Source organism: Petaurus breviceps, unplaced genomic scaffold (genome assembly GCF_028583685.1).
Source record: "Petaurus breviceps papuanus isolate PSGF00001 unplaced genomic scaffold, PetGlider_PUasm1.0 90849, whole genome shotgun sequence".
Lineage (NCBI taxonomy): Eukaryota > Metazoa > Chordata > Mammalia > Diprotodontia > Petauridae > Petaurus > Petaurus breviceps.
In genome coordinates, this window is record NW_027187361.1 from 23,582,424 (window position 1) to 23,597,483 (window position 15,060).

Below are 15,060 nucleotides of genomic sequence, written 5' to 3' on the forward strand. Positions count from 1 at the left end.
CCATTGTGGGAATTCAATGGGAAATATTTCCCCATAGAAACAATACTAAGTAAATTAGTAGGTAGGTTTTTGTGGATCTGTTCTGTGACTTGAAAAGTCTGACCAAACTAAAACATGACCATTCCTATAGGGAAAATGTGTTTGTTTCCAGCTTGGGACTCCCAAACAGGCCTTATAAACTATTCCTATGAAAAGGACACCTGTAATTTAGCTGTTTCTATTTTGGGAACTCTGTGTCAATTTGTTTTTTAATATAAATTGTATTTGTTTCCGTGTACAGCTATTAAACAATCTTAACAAAAACACAAAATAACATGTAATCTGAAACGAAAAGAATGTAAATTATTGTCGATGTATTAGCTTATTTTCTGATCATTAGTCCTACCACCCAAGATGCATATATGTACATTAACTTTGGTTTTAGATACATTTGTCCTCTTGTGAATTCCGTTTTCTTAAAGGAATGAACACAAATGTTAACCAGTTATTATACTGATATTAAATATAACAAGGATTACCAAAGTCTAAAGATCGCATGGTAGCACGTATTGATTGATAGCCGCATTTGTTTTTATAACTGAAAATGGGTATCCCATTAAAATAATGCAGCATTATTTTGTGATGTGAATCATTGAGAGTGTTTTACAAGTAGAGAGGGATCCATTTCGTCGATGAGGAAGGGGGCCCAGAGTGATTTTGATATGGCACCTAAAGGGGTCCTAAAGCAAGGTAATAGAAAAATAGACTAGAACCAAAGTCTTCTGGCTTCATCCTCTTGCCTCTATACCTCAAGTTCCATCTCTGGAACAGAGTATTTTTTGCATCTCTTCTCCTGTTTGTCGTGGGCCATCAAGTGAGACTAATGTGTGTGATTTTGTGACCATAATGCTATGTAATGTACATTTCATGTTACAATGTTCTATTGAACGAGCCTTGAATTCTGCTTGAATTTTTTAAAAAGTCTTTATTTCAAATACACATGGCTAGCTGTGGCACAGACAGAACAGTGATGAAAGGCACAGTTGACATCACCTATTACCAGGTTTTCAATGTATAGCAGCAAGATTTCAAACAAAGACCAGACTACCAATAAAAATTCAACAGGTGCTCAAGGATTACTGCAGATACTGCACGATTGAGTAATGAGGACATTTAAGGGAAACATGGATCAGGTTTTTGAAGAAAAGCTTCTTGCAGAACCTGTCAGGTAAAGATTCCATAGGGAAGATCTCTCCAAATGTTATCTTCTCTTAAAAAAGGAAAAATTTCTGCACATGAAGAATTGAAGTAAGGTCCACATTTAAATTTTTTTAAATAAAAAAAATGAACTGTGTTCTAAATAAATATTTTGTATCCTTCTAAGGAAAAACTCATATGCCCAAACAAAGTAATTTGCTGGCAGTGCATCTTACAGTACTGTTACTATCGGCCATTTTTAAGGCTCAGAAAAAGTATTTCCTCAAAAGTGTTTTCACCAGATCTTGGCAAACACTGAGTATAAGGGGAAATGAAATGTAATCTCAACTCAACTAAAGCATTATTTCTGGCATTGGCTACTAATACAAGGGCATAACCAGAAGGTAGTAACACTCAAGTACCCTGACCAACAATCAAGGATAGTAAAAGCATTTCTTTGCAGAAAGCAGTCACATTGTTTACACAGACTTTTAAAAAGCAGCACGTCCCCATTTAAATAACTCTTAGGAAAGAGGCACTGGCATAGTGCCTGGAATCAGAAGATTAAAAATGTGTAACGTGTTCTGCTTTTACAGAGCTTACAATCATTATCCAAAAGATGTTCATGATACTTGGGGGATATTTTACATTGAAATGTTTTTATTTACCTTTCTTGCACCAAGAGGCTGGAGAACTTTCTCATAATGTGATCGAATACATTCTGCCTCTGAAAGGGACAAATAAAATCCTACTTCTCCAGAGCACGAGTGCATTATTCTCTCAGTATAAATGGGCACATGCATGCACACAGCAAAAAAGCATTGGCTTATTGTAGTATTTATCAAATAAATTCAGTCATTTCAAGACCGTTTTTTAAAAGGAAACACATTGGAGCTTAAGCTTTTAGGAAAATTGGGTGGACTTTTTTTGAATGGCATTTCTGACCACATTATTAGCATTCTCTTATTTTCTTTCCTTTATTTCTATATGTCTCACTATATGAATTTAGAGGGTATGGCAATATTAGACAAGTACAAAAATAATGGATGTAACAAAATTAAGAATGTCATTAGACATATGCTATAACTGATTATGGGTATTTTGAACAGTTTCCAACATAAAAAATACAGAAATTAGTACAAGTTTTATACTGCATTATAAAGACAAATATAAAATAGCCAACTATTAGTTCTTTTCTCCAAGTCCTTCGACATATTTTGAACACTGCATAGTGAAAAATAATTTTTACCATTCCAAATGTGGGTGTCTAATCTAAAATTCCAAAATGGTTTTAAACAATAATTGTTCAAATTCAGAAGCAGTCATAGTTAATGATTACTATACCTTCTAAGAACTTAATTATATACTATCCTTTCCAGAAAGAAAGATATAGTGTATTTTTTTATCTGTCATTGTAATTAACACAAACTCTGGGATCCTGTAATTACAATATGGCTCCAACACTTAATTAGGATGTGCTAATTTTCCACCTGCAATTTCTGGTTGATGTCCCAATGAAGCCTATATAATGTTCATGGGAGAGAATGTGGAGGATAAAGCTTTAGGGCTATCATTGTCAGGTCCTGACATACATTCACGGATCTTTGGATATCCAACAATAACAGCTTCCTTTTTCTGTCTCACTTTTATCATTCTCAACACTATTGTTCTGAGTGGCCAATCCTTAGAAACCTTCTGCTAGATGTTGGTATCAAACAGCTTTCTTTGTGAATTGTTAAATTCTGTAAGGCAGCCTTCAGAGTTTTATTACTTTACAAAAAATTTTTTTCCAAAACCACTTTATGGGAAGCTTTTTTCACTTTAAAACCCATTTAATAAAATTTTCTAATAGCTTTCACCATTGGATAATCCCCAGATACAAATTATATATACGCATATGTGGTCATGTGCTTTGACCACAGTGCAACTAAAATGTTCCTGTTGGTTAGCACACTCCCAAGTATCTAAATCTTTTCTGACAGATGTGAAAGCACACATCACAAAAGTTCTTGTTCTGAATATAAAACTAAATATACCATTACTCAACATAAGCAAAAGTAGCTTGAGTCATGATAAACTTAGAAACATTCACCTATTCTTCAAAATCCAGTTATCTATCTTACCTTCAAGTTATCTCATATTACAACAGAGTTCTGCACTGTTTTACACTTTAAAACCTAATCTCACAGGGGCAGCTAGGTGGCACGGTGAATAGAGCACCATCCCTAGAGCCATGAGGACCTGAGTTCAAATTTGGTCTCAAATACTTAATACAAAAAAAAACTAGCCGTGTGACCTTGGGCAAGTCACTTAACCCTAACTGCCCTACCTTCCCCCCTCTAAAACGCAGAAACAAAAACAAAAACAAATCTAACTTCACTCTGAAGGACCAAACTATAATTCTTTTACAGGGATCTTTTGTGCCATTCTGGAGAGCCCTTAATTTGTGAAGGCTTTGACCTGCACTAGAAGTAGGAAAAACAGTGAACAAACCAACCAACCAAGTATTTACTCTGAGCACCTTTGCACCTAGTGCTGTGCTAGGCATCATGGGGCATGCAGGAACAAATCAGGGGAAAGGGTTTGGGACTGGGACCTGTGATCTCATTAGCATAAGGAGCCCAAGCTAGGAAAACTTCCTCTACTGCAGATCTGCCCCTTCACTTTGTAGAGCTTGAGGGGTTAAGTGACTACTTACTCCGTGCTGCCGCTGACAGACGAGGTGGGAGGAGAAGAGCAGAGGCAGAAAGAGGAGAAAGTGAATCATGGGAGAAAATTTAAGAGAAATAATGTTATCCAAGAGCTGACATCTGGTAGAGAAGACAAAAAACTGATGTGTCTGAAATGATGGCAGCAACTTAAAGCTTGACTTAAATGTATAAATATGTGGCACAGTATAACTAACAGGAGTTCAGAAAAGGGAAGTAATTGATTGTTGAAGGCTTCAAGGAGAAGGAGGTGGGATGGATCTGAGCTGTGATGTAGCCAATAAGGATCCCAGGGAAGGGGACGGGAAAGACCACCAGACTGACTGAAGTGAATTTTCAAATGGCCAAGTGCAGTAGCAACTATACATGCTTCTCAGTGCCCTTTTCTAAGTTCCCCAATCTTATCACAAAGCAGTTTTTTTAAATAATTCAGCTGGGGGAGGCTACCGATGAGGGGCTCTTGGTATGTGAAATGATTCTATTAACTGCTGTAACAGTCAACTGAGAAGACTGCTCATAAGCCAAAACATCTACTGTGTTTTTTCTTCCTTTTCAAATCATCTGCTTTGGGAATTTTGGCCAAACTGACCCAGAAATGACTAAACCCAAAGGCAAAGTTGAAACTGAACTTGGGCATTAGCATCTTTAAAAGAAAAATCAGAAAAAAAATTTTTGGCAGGAAGTTATGAGCAAGAAAACCAGTATGAAAAGAATCAAAATATTTGCGTCTTGCATCATCCTTAGATTTTTAGCTTCTTTAATAAAAGACTTTACAAAGATAATTTCTGAAGCTGACTAAAAAACAAAAACCTACCCCCCCCCCCCAAAGAGTATTTTAGGAATTACGTGTAAGTCAATTATGCAATTCTATTTCTTGGACAATAGGGGTATAACTTTAAAATGCAAATTAAATCAGTGGAGAAATACAACATAACTGCAACAGTACCTTTCACTAAAAATCTGTCACATCATTTGTCTTTAAATTTGTAAATACAATAACATTTCCTAGAAAAAAATTTGATACAAGTGTTGCCAAAAAAAATTTGTCCAAACTTATAAAACATGAATGTATATATCTAGGTAATATTTAATGAAAGGAATATTGAGTTGATTATAAAGATAAAAAAGAAAAAACAACTTGTTTCAATGTATAACAGGAAAACAATAAGTCTGTTATTTTAATGTATCACATTTGTATGCTAAAATTTAGCAAAATGCTTTGTATATGGCCTTACCCCATACACAGCACAGTGTTACAGCCCACCCAGAAACTGATCTTCAAAGCAAGGGGATTTAAGGAATGATGATGCCTTTGAAAATAACACTATTTCAAATCCTTTAGGATATAAAAGTACTTCATTTAGGAAATCCATCTAGAATTATTTATACTGGCAGTACATTTGAAAAGACATTACCGTTTGAAATGTTTTCATTTTCAAAGAAAAATACACAAAACTTAAAAAAGCAAGGTGTCATCTGTTTTTAAAAAGTAATTCAAAGTTTATGCACCAAAATATTTACTCCTCAAATAATTTCAATAAATTAACTTAATGGTTTTCTGTATATTTATATTTATACATACATATCCCTGATAATCTATAAAAGGGGGTTTGCAATAGCAAAATAAATGAAATCCAAAAGTACCCCCTTCATAAAATGTATTTAACATTCTTATACTGAAGGAATGTAACAATATGTACACCTCTTACATATTAGGAAAATACCAAAATAATACAAGACAATACTAACACAATGTGACTGTAAAATGTACAAATGATGTTCAAATAAAGGACTTAGGCTTCATGTGAATATTATGGATGAGAGATTAATTTTCTGAATTGATCTGACAAAAAGGCTTAATACAATCTTATCTACAGTAGATTTCACAAGAGGTAGTGTTCAAGTGAAATACAAAAGAGAATAGAAACATGCTTCATTGTCTTGAATTTGTTCTAACTTTTTTTTCTTAAAGAACAATCTTACAGGGAATCAATTTCAGAGCTGAAAAGTTCCTTTGAGATCGTTTGTCTGAAATGATCTTGACTTCCTAAGAGAACTTGGTCAGTTTGGAACCTTTTTAATATGAATCTGAAATAGAGAATTTTAAGTTAATGTGTAAAAGCAATAAATTCTAAATTCTTTTAAGTATAATATCACAGTCTTAAGATCAAAGGAGTTTGAAATCTTTTTGAAAAGATACAACACTCCCACTGATTTCATTAACTTAAAGAAGTATCTCACCTCATTAAGAACAGCCCAAACAGCAGAATTCTGTATAACTGAAAGACGGAATGCTGAAATGGGATTTAGACTGGGATCCACCATCCCTTCTGCCACACCACCTTCAAATTTTCCTTCAAAATAAAAAGTATCATCAGTGAATATACTATGATGAACTGAAACAAAATAGGACTGAAAATTTAACTGAATGGATGGGTTTATTATCATGCCAACAAAATTAAGACCTACACAAATTTGCTTCTAGCCTTTAAAATTCTAAATTGTCCAAGTACACAATGCTAATTTACCAGAATTTTGACTTTCAATCTGAAATTTTTACTAGAAAGCAAAATCCCAAAACAAAATAAAAATGATAACCAATATAGCTTTCATAAATAACCATAACCCTATAGGTTTAAGTGACCGAATCCTGATTATTCTGTTTTAAGTTTATAATGAAAGTATTGCCCCAAAGGAAGTAAGTTATAGTTCAAGAATAAATCCACATGATCAGTAAACTTTTTAAGCACCTACTATATACTTGTTGGGAATAAAAATTTGACAGTATTTGCACTCAAGAAATTTACATGAGAAAATTTTTTACTAATAAAAGATACACGTTACCTATTCTGACATAACCGTCTTCTAATTGATTATCTTTGGTTTCTTTGCTTATTTCCAGCTCTTCACCCTAAAACAAATATTCATTATGAAATAACTAATTATGCAAAAGAACAGCAAAGTACTCAGTGCTGTATATACTAAAGTATATACAGCTTCCCCATATTAAAAAACTAGCTTGATTACATGAATTTGATCTTTATGAGGCTTTATAAAAACCTAGCCCAAATCTTAAAAAAAAAAAAACCCTTCAGATCCTGTAGAATTAATTTGGAATGTAGAAACTTTCAAATGATAATAATGCTTTTATAATATAAAATTTGATAATTTTATAATCCTTAAAATAGGTGGAAAAGGTCAAGGCCCTCTATTATGCTCTGTGCAAGGGACACAAATACACCCTGCCCACAGGGAGAGGCTAAGGGAGCAGTGCTGTGGGAGGTAATGTTTTTGTAAAGACCAGGAAGGACTAGGATTGAGAAACATGCTGCCACAGCAATGAGAGGTCACTAGCAACTGCAGAGAGAGCAGTTTCAGGCCATGTTGCAAGAGACTGAGAAGTGAGAGAACTGTAAGAAGTAGCAGTGTAGCAGGCCCTGTGACAGCTTGAGGGAACAATGGAGACAAGAAGTTTCTGTTGATTTTTAGGAGAGATGAAACCTGACATGTTTGTTGGTATCAAGAGACTGAGTGAGGCACAGTATTGAGGACAAAAGTATAGGGATGAGCCTTGGCAAGAAGGGCTAGCTCATCACCTGAGCACAGAACAAAGGAGGAAAATATGGGGGAAGAGGTGGAAAAGCAGAGATAAAAGGGAACTCAATGGCTGGTGCCAATCCTAGCTGAGTAGAGCAGGAGGCGTTTAAAACCCTAGGGAGGAGGAGAGGCAAAGCAATTGGTCAGAGACAGAACAAAAGGAATGCCATGCAGGAGCCTAAGTCCAGCCGAGGTTAGATAGCATGAGTTTGTAATGGTCCCAATTACATTTTGTGACTTCCCCAGCAGGGCTCTGTTGAAGTCGATAAGAGAGATGTTGGGAGTGACCCAAAACTAAGAATCAGCAGGACAAAAACAATGTAAGGATAAGAGAGATTCAAGGCTGAAGGACAGAATCTTACTGAATTAAGAAAATATTGGCTTCATACTGTGGGGAGAGGAAAAAATGTCAAAACAGGTATAATGGACTGGAAAAACAAGAGAATGAAGAACAGAGATTGTGATAGGTTCAAGAACTGGTTTAAAAGGATTTAGAAAAAAGGACAAGTGGAAGGGCAGGAGACTATGATCTGAGAGGCAAACCTCAAAGTTCCAAGTACTGGAGGTAGAACAGTTTTTGAGTGGTAGTAAATCTAAGATGGGAACCTATAAGTAGAGGTGGAGGCCAGCGTGTTGGAAGGGCCACAAAGGGGAATGACGACTGACATAAGGGAAAGGTCTCTGATAACAAAAGTGCCTGATAGAGTTTGATGGTATGAACTTCAAAGGAGAGATAAATGATTAGCAAAGAGTGAGGGTCTGGAGGGGTCAAATAAGAGAACGAGGAGAATGGCCCGGTGTGCCAAGGGTTTAAGAAAAACATCAGCTGGCATGAAAAGGTGGGAGAAAAGAGAAGTTCTGAAGATGCTTCTACATATGTCCCAGGTGGGAGCCCCCATAGTTAACTGCAAGAGGAAAAGTCAAGACATATGTTGCCCTTTCCCCATCACCCAAATCCCAGGCTTCTGCTGACAGTGTCTCCTAAATGGAACCCTCTCTGATGACTCCAGTGGGAGGGGAAAAGGGTGAGGACACAGGTCACTTTATCATGTGTAACAGTCATTAAAACTACATATAATTAGTCTAGCAGCAATAGGTGAATTAAACCAAAACAAAAAGGAAGATCTACTTTAATTTTATAGGAAGTCCCAGGTTCCTTTCTTTTGAGCAAAACTTTTCTCTTTCATAAATGAGGAAAATGGACCTACTCTATATTTTAAAAGGTCAACAATTATCACCACTGAGATTTTCAATCAAAAGAAACAACTTGTCTTATCTTCTGCCAATAGTCTCCTATGAATTAAATCTCTGCTATCATTTCTGTTCTTAAGGAAGGCAGGTGAAAAAATCAAGTCATACCTTAAAAGGCAAAACTTCCACAGTTGTATTTATCAATATATCTCCTGGATGTTCTGGATTGCCACTCTGGAACAAGTAGCTATTAAAAAAGAAATAATGTTGCATATGATAATATTTTGGGATATGCTAGGGATTGCTAATAAAGGAAGATTTTAGGAAAGAACTAAGCTGTATGTCAGGGATAACATTATACCCAAGTGACAAACTGCAAACTTTTAATTATTCATAGATTTACAGGTAAGACCTGAGGGTAACATTTTAATAATTCCTGTCATTGAAAAGGGAAATGTTTACTGATTAATGTAAAAGCAAACTTGCAGATTTTATGTTAAATAACTTTCATAAGAGTAAATCTTTGGGGGCTCCAGGGTTTTTGGAATTACTTCAAAAAATATACAAACATGTTAACAAGGGAAGTAAAAAAGTTGATGGCAGTAACACTTCCAACTCTTACTCAACATGAACATTTCACTACATTCGACCACTGGTTACAGCACTTTCAAGGTTGGTTTTATATAAGTCAAGTAAGCTTGGTACCAAATGAAGTCAAATGGAACTGAATTCATTCAGTAGCCACTGTACCAAGTAAGCCCTGGAGAGTGTTTATTAATTTTGTGCCTCCAATTGATTGAGTCTATATCGTGTTTCTAGAGGGTTGGTTGTGTGCAGCCTCTCCCATTATTCTGTGAACTCCTTGAAAGCAGGGACTGATCTGGGGTTTTCTTTTTGTTTTCTTTCCTCATATCCTTAGGGCTTAGCACGGTGTCTGGCATGAAGCAGTAGTTTAATAAATGCTTGTTGGTTTGATTTAACTGTATTTTTTTTACATTCAATAGAAACTAGGAATGAAGGAAGGATTTGATCCCCATTTATAGCTGCAGCTGCATTTTTATGGGTAGTTACTACCTTGTTACCCAGAGAGCGCTGGTAATTATCTCATTCTGAGAAAACAATAGACAAGTCTTCCAGAATATATTTTTACAAATATTGAATGCTACACGGAAGCACAAGCTTTTTCTGTTTAAAAATATCAAATAGTTTTTTATCGCTAGCTTAAAATCACAAAGAAAAGATCTTTGTCATCTAATACTGTTCTTTGATAATTCACATTCCTGTAATTTGTCATCCCAAGGATTGTAAATCCTGTCTAGAGCTTGGGAATAACACTTAACATATGTAGATATTAATTTCATTATGGTGTCTTTGAGAATCTCTGAGAGCTTTACCTTACTTTTCAAGGGAAAAATATTCCTGACTTCTCATTCCAGAAGTGTTGCTTCTCATGTGAATTCCCCAAGACTATTTCTTATGTAGCAGAATTCTCATCTGTTGAAACTCTAGGTGTTTAAGGACAAAGACTTTAAAGGCAAGCTATGTTTGGTAGAAATTGTGTGACAACTGGCATATGTTGTTTTGTGTTGTTACTGTGCTAATTCTGGAACTTTCTCACAAGCTCTAGTGAAAACTACCTTTGTACTCCCTCTCTCTCTCTCTCTATATATATATATCCTTAGGTTATGATTGCAGTTTACACCAAGCTTATTCACTTAAATTAATGCTGTCCTTCAAAATGATCTCAGCTTGGTGGAGGGATGGGTTCATGAGTACAGTACAGTACACACCCAATGTGGAAATTCCCCCGATACACATCAGCACCTTGTCTTAGAAAGTTGGGTGGGAGCATGGGGAGGTTACTCGTCTCAAACAGCCTCTAGCCACCAGAGGCAATATGAGAATCCAGGTCTTTCTGACTGAAACCACCACCTAGCCATTATATCAGGCTGATTATAAATTATAAGCTAGAGAAAATAATATTCGAACAATGGCACCATCATGTCACAAATTTCTAAGATACCTCTTTAAATTTAATGTCTTTAAAACTCTGAGTTTAATATTGTGACATTTTTACTTTGATAATGAGTTTCTAAAATAAAGAATATTAAAATCTTTTTCCATATTCCATCTTCAAAGCTTCAAAAAGATGTGTGAATTTAACAACTAAGAAATTTATTTTTAACACTGATAGTTGTCTTCACAGATATGTATATGTATATACACTAGATGAAAACCTTTTTTAAAAGCTTAAGCCCAGGAAAAAAAAATACACTTCTGATGAAGGCCAAATTACCTGTTTTCCAAAATGTAAGAAATCAACCCTTCTCTCCTTTTGACTTAGTTCTCTTTTTTTGCTGTAGCAATATATGTCATTAATAAATTGATATTTTTCCAGACGAACTTTATTTTTTAATATTTTTTCTTTTATAAAATTCTGAAAATTTAACACCAAAACCATTGTCTCAAACTGCTACTTTTTCTAAATTTTCCTGCATTCCTTATCTATTTTATGTTTTCTCACTTTGTCATGGTTTTCAAGATTCCCACTGCCTACCTCCAAGAGGTGTTATAAGAAAAATGCCATATATATAATTCTTCTGTAAATATTATCTATCACCACATTTATTAAACCAAATCTTACCAAAACTTTTCTTTCATCCAATATCCGTGGAGAAAAAAATACACAAATGAATGTAAATGAAATGGAGCCAAAGGCTTCAAGACTCAAAAGGGCACAACTGGTGTTGATCTAAGTGCGAAACAACCTATCTTCATAAAATCCAGGGCGCATCCCCTGGGTGAGGTCATGGGAAACCGAGGACAAGAGTCACATGGTGTGGGAAAGTCTGGGCCTGCAGAGTGGGAGGCATTCATCACAGGTGTCATGTGAGTGTATACGATCTGAGAAAGAGCAGCCCAAAGAGAAATTCCCTTCCATGAAAGGAAAAAGGTGATACTGCCAGTGATCAAACAGTGCAGATAACTTAGGGGTCAGTGACTGTCCACCTGAACACCTAAGAGGATAACCCCCAGAACACTGACAGTGATCGTGAAACATTCTGATGACTAAGAAAGGATTAAGTGGAACATATATTACCAATATACATGCTCTGCTATGAGCACTTAACCTCTCTTCTAAAGTAGATGTCTGTCTGTCTATCTATCCATCTATCTATCCATCTGTCCGTCTGTCTGTCTATCACCTATTCAGCTCCCACCTCCAGGTTCCTGTCCCACACCTCCCTCAAGAGCTATGGTAGGAAACAATTATTACTTTCAGGTAGTCCAATAATTTTTAAATGATCTCTCCTGGATCTATTTTCCAGGTCAGTGGTTTTCCCATGAGATATTTCACTTTGCCTTCTATTCTTTCGTTTGTTTGGATCTGTTTAACAGCATCTTGATTTCTCTTAAAGTCACTAGCTTCCCTTTGCTCCAATCTAAATCCGAGGGAATGATTCTCCTCATTGAGCTTTTGAGATTCTTTTTCCATCTGGCAAATTGGGCTTTTTAAGGCATTCTTCTCCTCATTGCCTTTTTGAGCCTCTTTTGCCATTTCAGTCAGTCTGTTTTTTAAGGTGTGATTTTCCTCAGTCAGGCTGTTGATTCTCATTTCATAATTTTCTTGCATCGTTCTCATTTCTCTTCCCAATTTTTCCTCCACTTCTCTTATCTGCTTCTTTAGGTCCTCTATGGCCTGTAACCAGCTCGTATCTTCCTTTGAAGCTTTTGGTGCAAGAGTTCTGACTTCACTGTCTTCCTCCTGTTCCATGCTTTGCTCCTTTTTGTCCCCAAAATAGGAGTCTAATGTTGGAATCTTCTGTCTGCTTTGTTTCCTTTGCCTGGTCATGTCGTCCCTCAGTCATTTGACCCCTGGGCTTTTTGCCACAGTAGGAATCTGCCACCAGATAGGGGAGCTTTGTCCCAAACGCTGGGGTTTTCTCAGCTGCCGGAGGTATTAGATGGGTGCCCTCTCTGAGGTCTCCACAGGCGCTGGCAAGCTGGACATGCCCCAGAACCTCCACCCTAGACCGCAATCCAGATCCAAGCAGGTTAAAGCAAGAGCAATTACCCCTCAGACTGGTGCTTGGTCCCCCTACGCTCTGCAGGCGAGGAGCTGAAGCTGCCACGTGGCAATGGCTGGCTGTGCAGGGGTCTCTGCGGCTTCTCGCCCTGGGGGCAAAAGCCAATGCACTACCGACTACTGGTCACAAATTCCAGACTGCACTGACCTCTCACTTTGTCCTTAGCATCTATGTGTTGATAAATTTGGAAATGGCCACAGCTGCTACTGATCTGGAGTCCCTCGGGCCAGGGCTGGTCAGGCCCACCCTGGGGTTAAAACCTCCAGCTCATGGAGGCCTAGGCTAGGCTCCCATGCATTGGCCGATTCCTGCCGGGCTGTCATCAGCGGGAGGTTAGCTGTGTCATTTTGTGGGTTCTGCAGCTCCAAAGTTTGTTCAGAGTCCCCTTTTACATGAATTGGGGGAGGTGGAAGCCAGAGCCACCGGGAGGACCTGCTTCTACTTCGCCATCTTGACTCCACCCCAGAAAACAATTATTACTAAGACCTAACTACCCATATAATAGCCATACACACATACACACACACCCTACATATACATACACAGATACATATACATTGGCATACACAAGCCTTACACTATGCTTTTATGCTGACATCCCTGTTTCTCGGGAACTAATTTCCTCCTATCAAAATTTCCTCCTGTCAAAATCCGCTGTTAAAATAAGATAAGCACATCCACTTCCTGAAGTGCCTGTCTTGTTATTCTCCCACAGAGATGTCCTGTAATTCTACGGGAAGAGGAATAAACCATTAACTCAGGCTAGGGATACTGATCAAATATGAAGTGATCAATAAATTACCTTTTTTGGATAAGATTTTTTTTTCCAGTTCTGACAGGGATCGCATCCTGTTAGTTAGTAATAGTAAAATTTGTTGGATTATGTACCAAACTGACTGACTAGGAAAGCCACCTCTCCTCAGTGACCTTGGAGTCATCCTTTGTGGGAACCCAGACCTAATATGGAGGCAGCACCAAGACATTCAGCTCAAATAAGGAACTTCCTAGAGAGTGGTAGATCACTATTACAACAAATAATCTGAACTAGTTGATGCTGTACTCATTGAAATTTCAAGTTCCTGTGAGACTGTAAGAAAGGGCAGTCAAGGAGAGTTAGTTTAGTGGGGCAAAGTCTTACATTTTGCCACACACGTTTTGTGTTGGTGAAATCTGCATCATATCCCGGAATTCAGAAAGATGAAGCCCAAGACTGATGATGGTGACTGAGATTGCTCTTCAAGGCTGACAGGAATGGATTATGGATCGTATGAGTTCCACTTAGTCCTGTATATACATCCATAAAAACCTCTAACCTTCCAACATAAGTCTCGTGTAGTCAATTACAATACCTTGTCATTTGAACCTGAGAACTGACTGCCTGCCCCTCGGGCTGACACTGCTGCTTTCAGGGGTGATCCCAGCCTTGACCTATCATCACCCAGAACTACTTCTCTCCAAGATGCAGAAGCTGGAAATTCCTTTTGATCACCATCATCTCCCACACCTCCAATTCTCTCCTACTGTTTCATTCCTGAAACTGTTCTTCATACTTATCACAAACAATCCTTGATCCCTCCTTATTCTTCTAGTCTACTATTCCTCTTCTGGCTGCATTGGCCTTTTCTTCACAGGCTCAACCACATAAAACCAGCCATTTCAACAAGACACTGCCATGTACATGCTTCTCTATTCACCGTTCCCACCTGAATAATCAATCTTATCTTCACGCCTCCTCAGTAGCCCAGTGCTGCTGAACAAAGTCATGCTTGTAATCTAACTTCCATACTTAACATTTGCCTTTTTCCAACATCACCAATCACCACCAAAAATGAATGGCTTTGTTTTTCAGGCTGCAATCTCCTTAAAACTACAGAACATAAACAACTTCTGGCCACTCTCACTTCCACTGGTTTCTGTGGCAAGGTCTTTCCTTTCCTGTTCTTCTTCCTGTCTGACTAGTCTTGTCCCCTATGATGTTTCATTTTCCCACTCTTGTTCTTTATTTGTGGGTGAATAAACTGAAGGCTTATTCCTTAGACACTCTTCTCTCTCAATGTTCTACCTTGATGACTTCAATGGGTCACCCAAAGGACCAGCAGAATCAACTGACTTTCTCTTTCCCCATCCCACATGCCATACTTTTCTCTTCCTTTGTTCCCACTCCCACTGCCCAGTTTCCACCAGGAACCAGACACCTACTCTCTCTGGATGACAGCCACTCCCCCACCTCATGTCAGACAAACTAAACTACCAAGTCACTGTTCCTTGATTTTTGCCCCATACCTTCCTGCTTCCATGTT

General features: G+C 37.5%; 1 protein-coding gene across 3 annotated transcripts in view; it reads right to left on the minus strand.

Moving 5' to 3' along the window:
• Positions 1-938: 938 nt before the first annotated feature.
• MGAT4A (alpha-1,3-mannosyl-glycoprotein 4-beta-N-acetylglucosaminyltransferase A) overlaps positions 939-15,060 on the minus strand; it is a 130,200-nt gene continuing 116,078 nt past the window's right edge. For all 3 annotated transcript variants that reach the window (XM_069072969.1, XM_069072971.1, XM_069072970.1), the window contains exons 13-16: positions 8,841-8,919; positions 6,729-6,795; positions 6,126-6,238; positions 939-5,972 (exon numbers count right to left, since the gene is read on the minus strand). In XM_069072969.1, the coding sequence (XP_068929070.1) occupies positions 5,946-5,972; positions 6,126-6,238; positions 6,729-6,795; positions 8,841-8,919 (286 nt within the window). In that variant the 3' untranslated portion in view covers positions 939-5,945. The remainder of the gene's footprint in view (positions 5,973-6,125; positions 6,239-6,728; positions 6,796-8,840; positions 8,920-15,060) is intronic.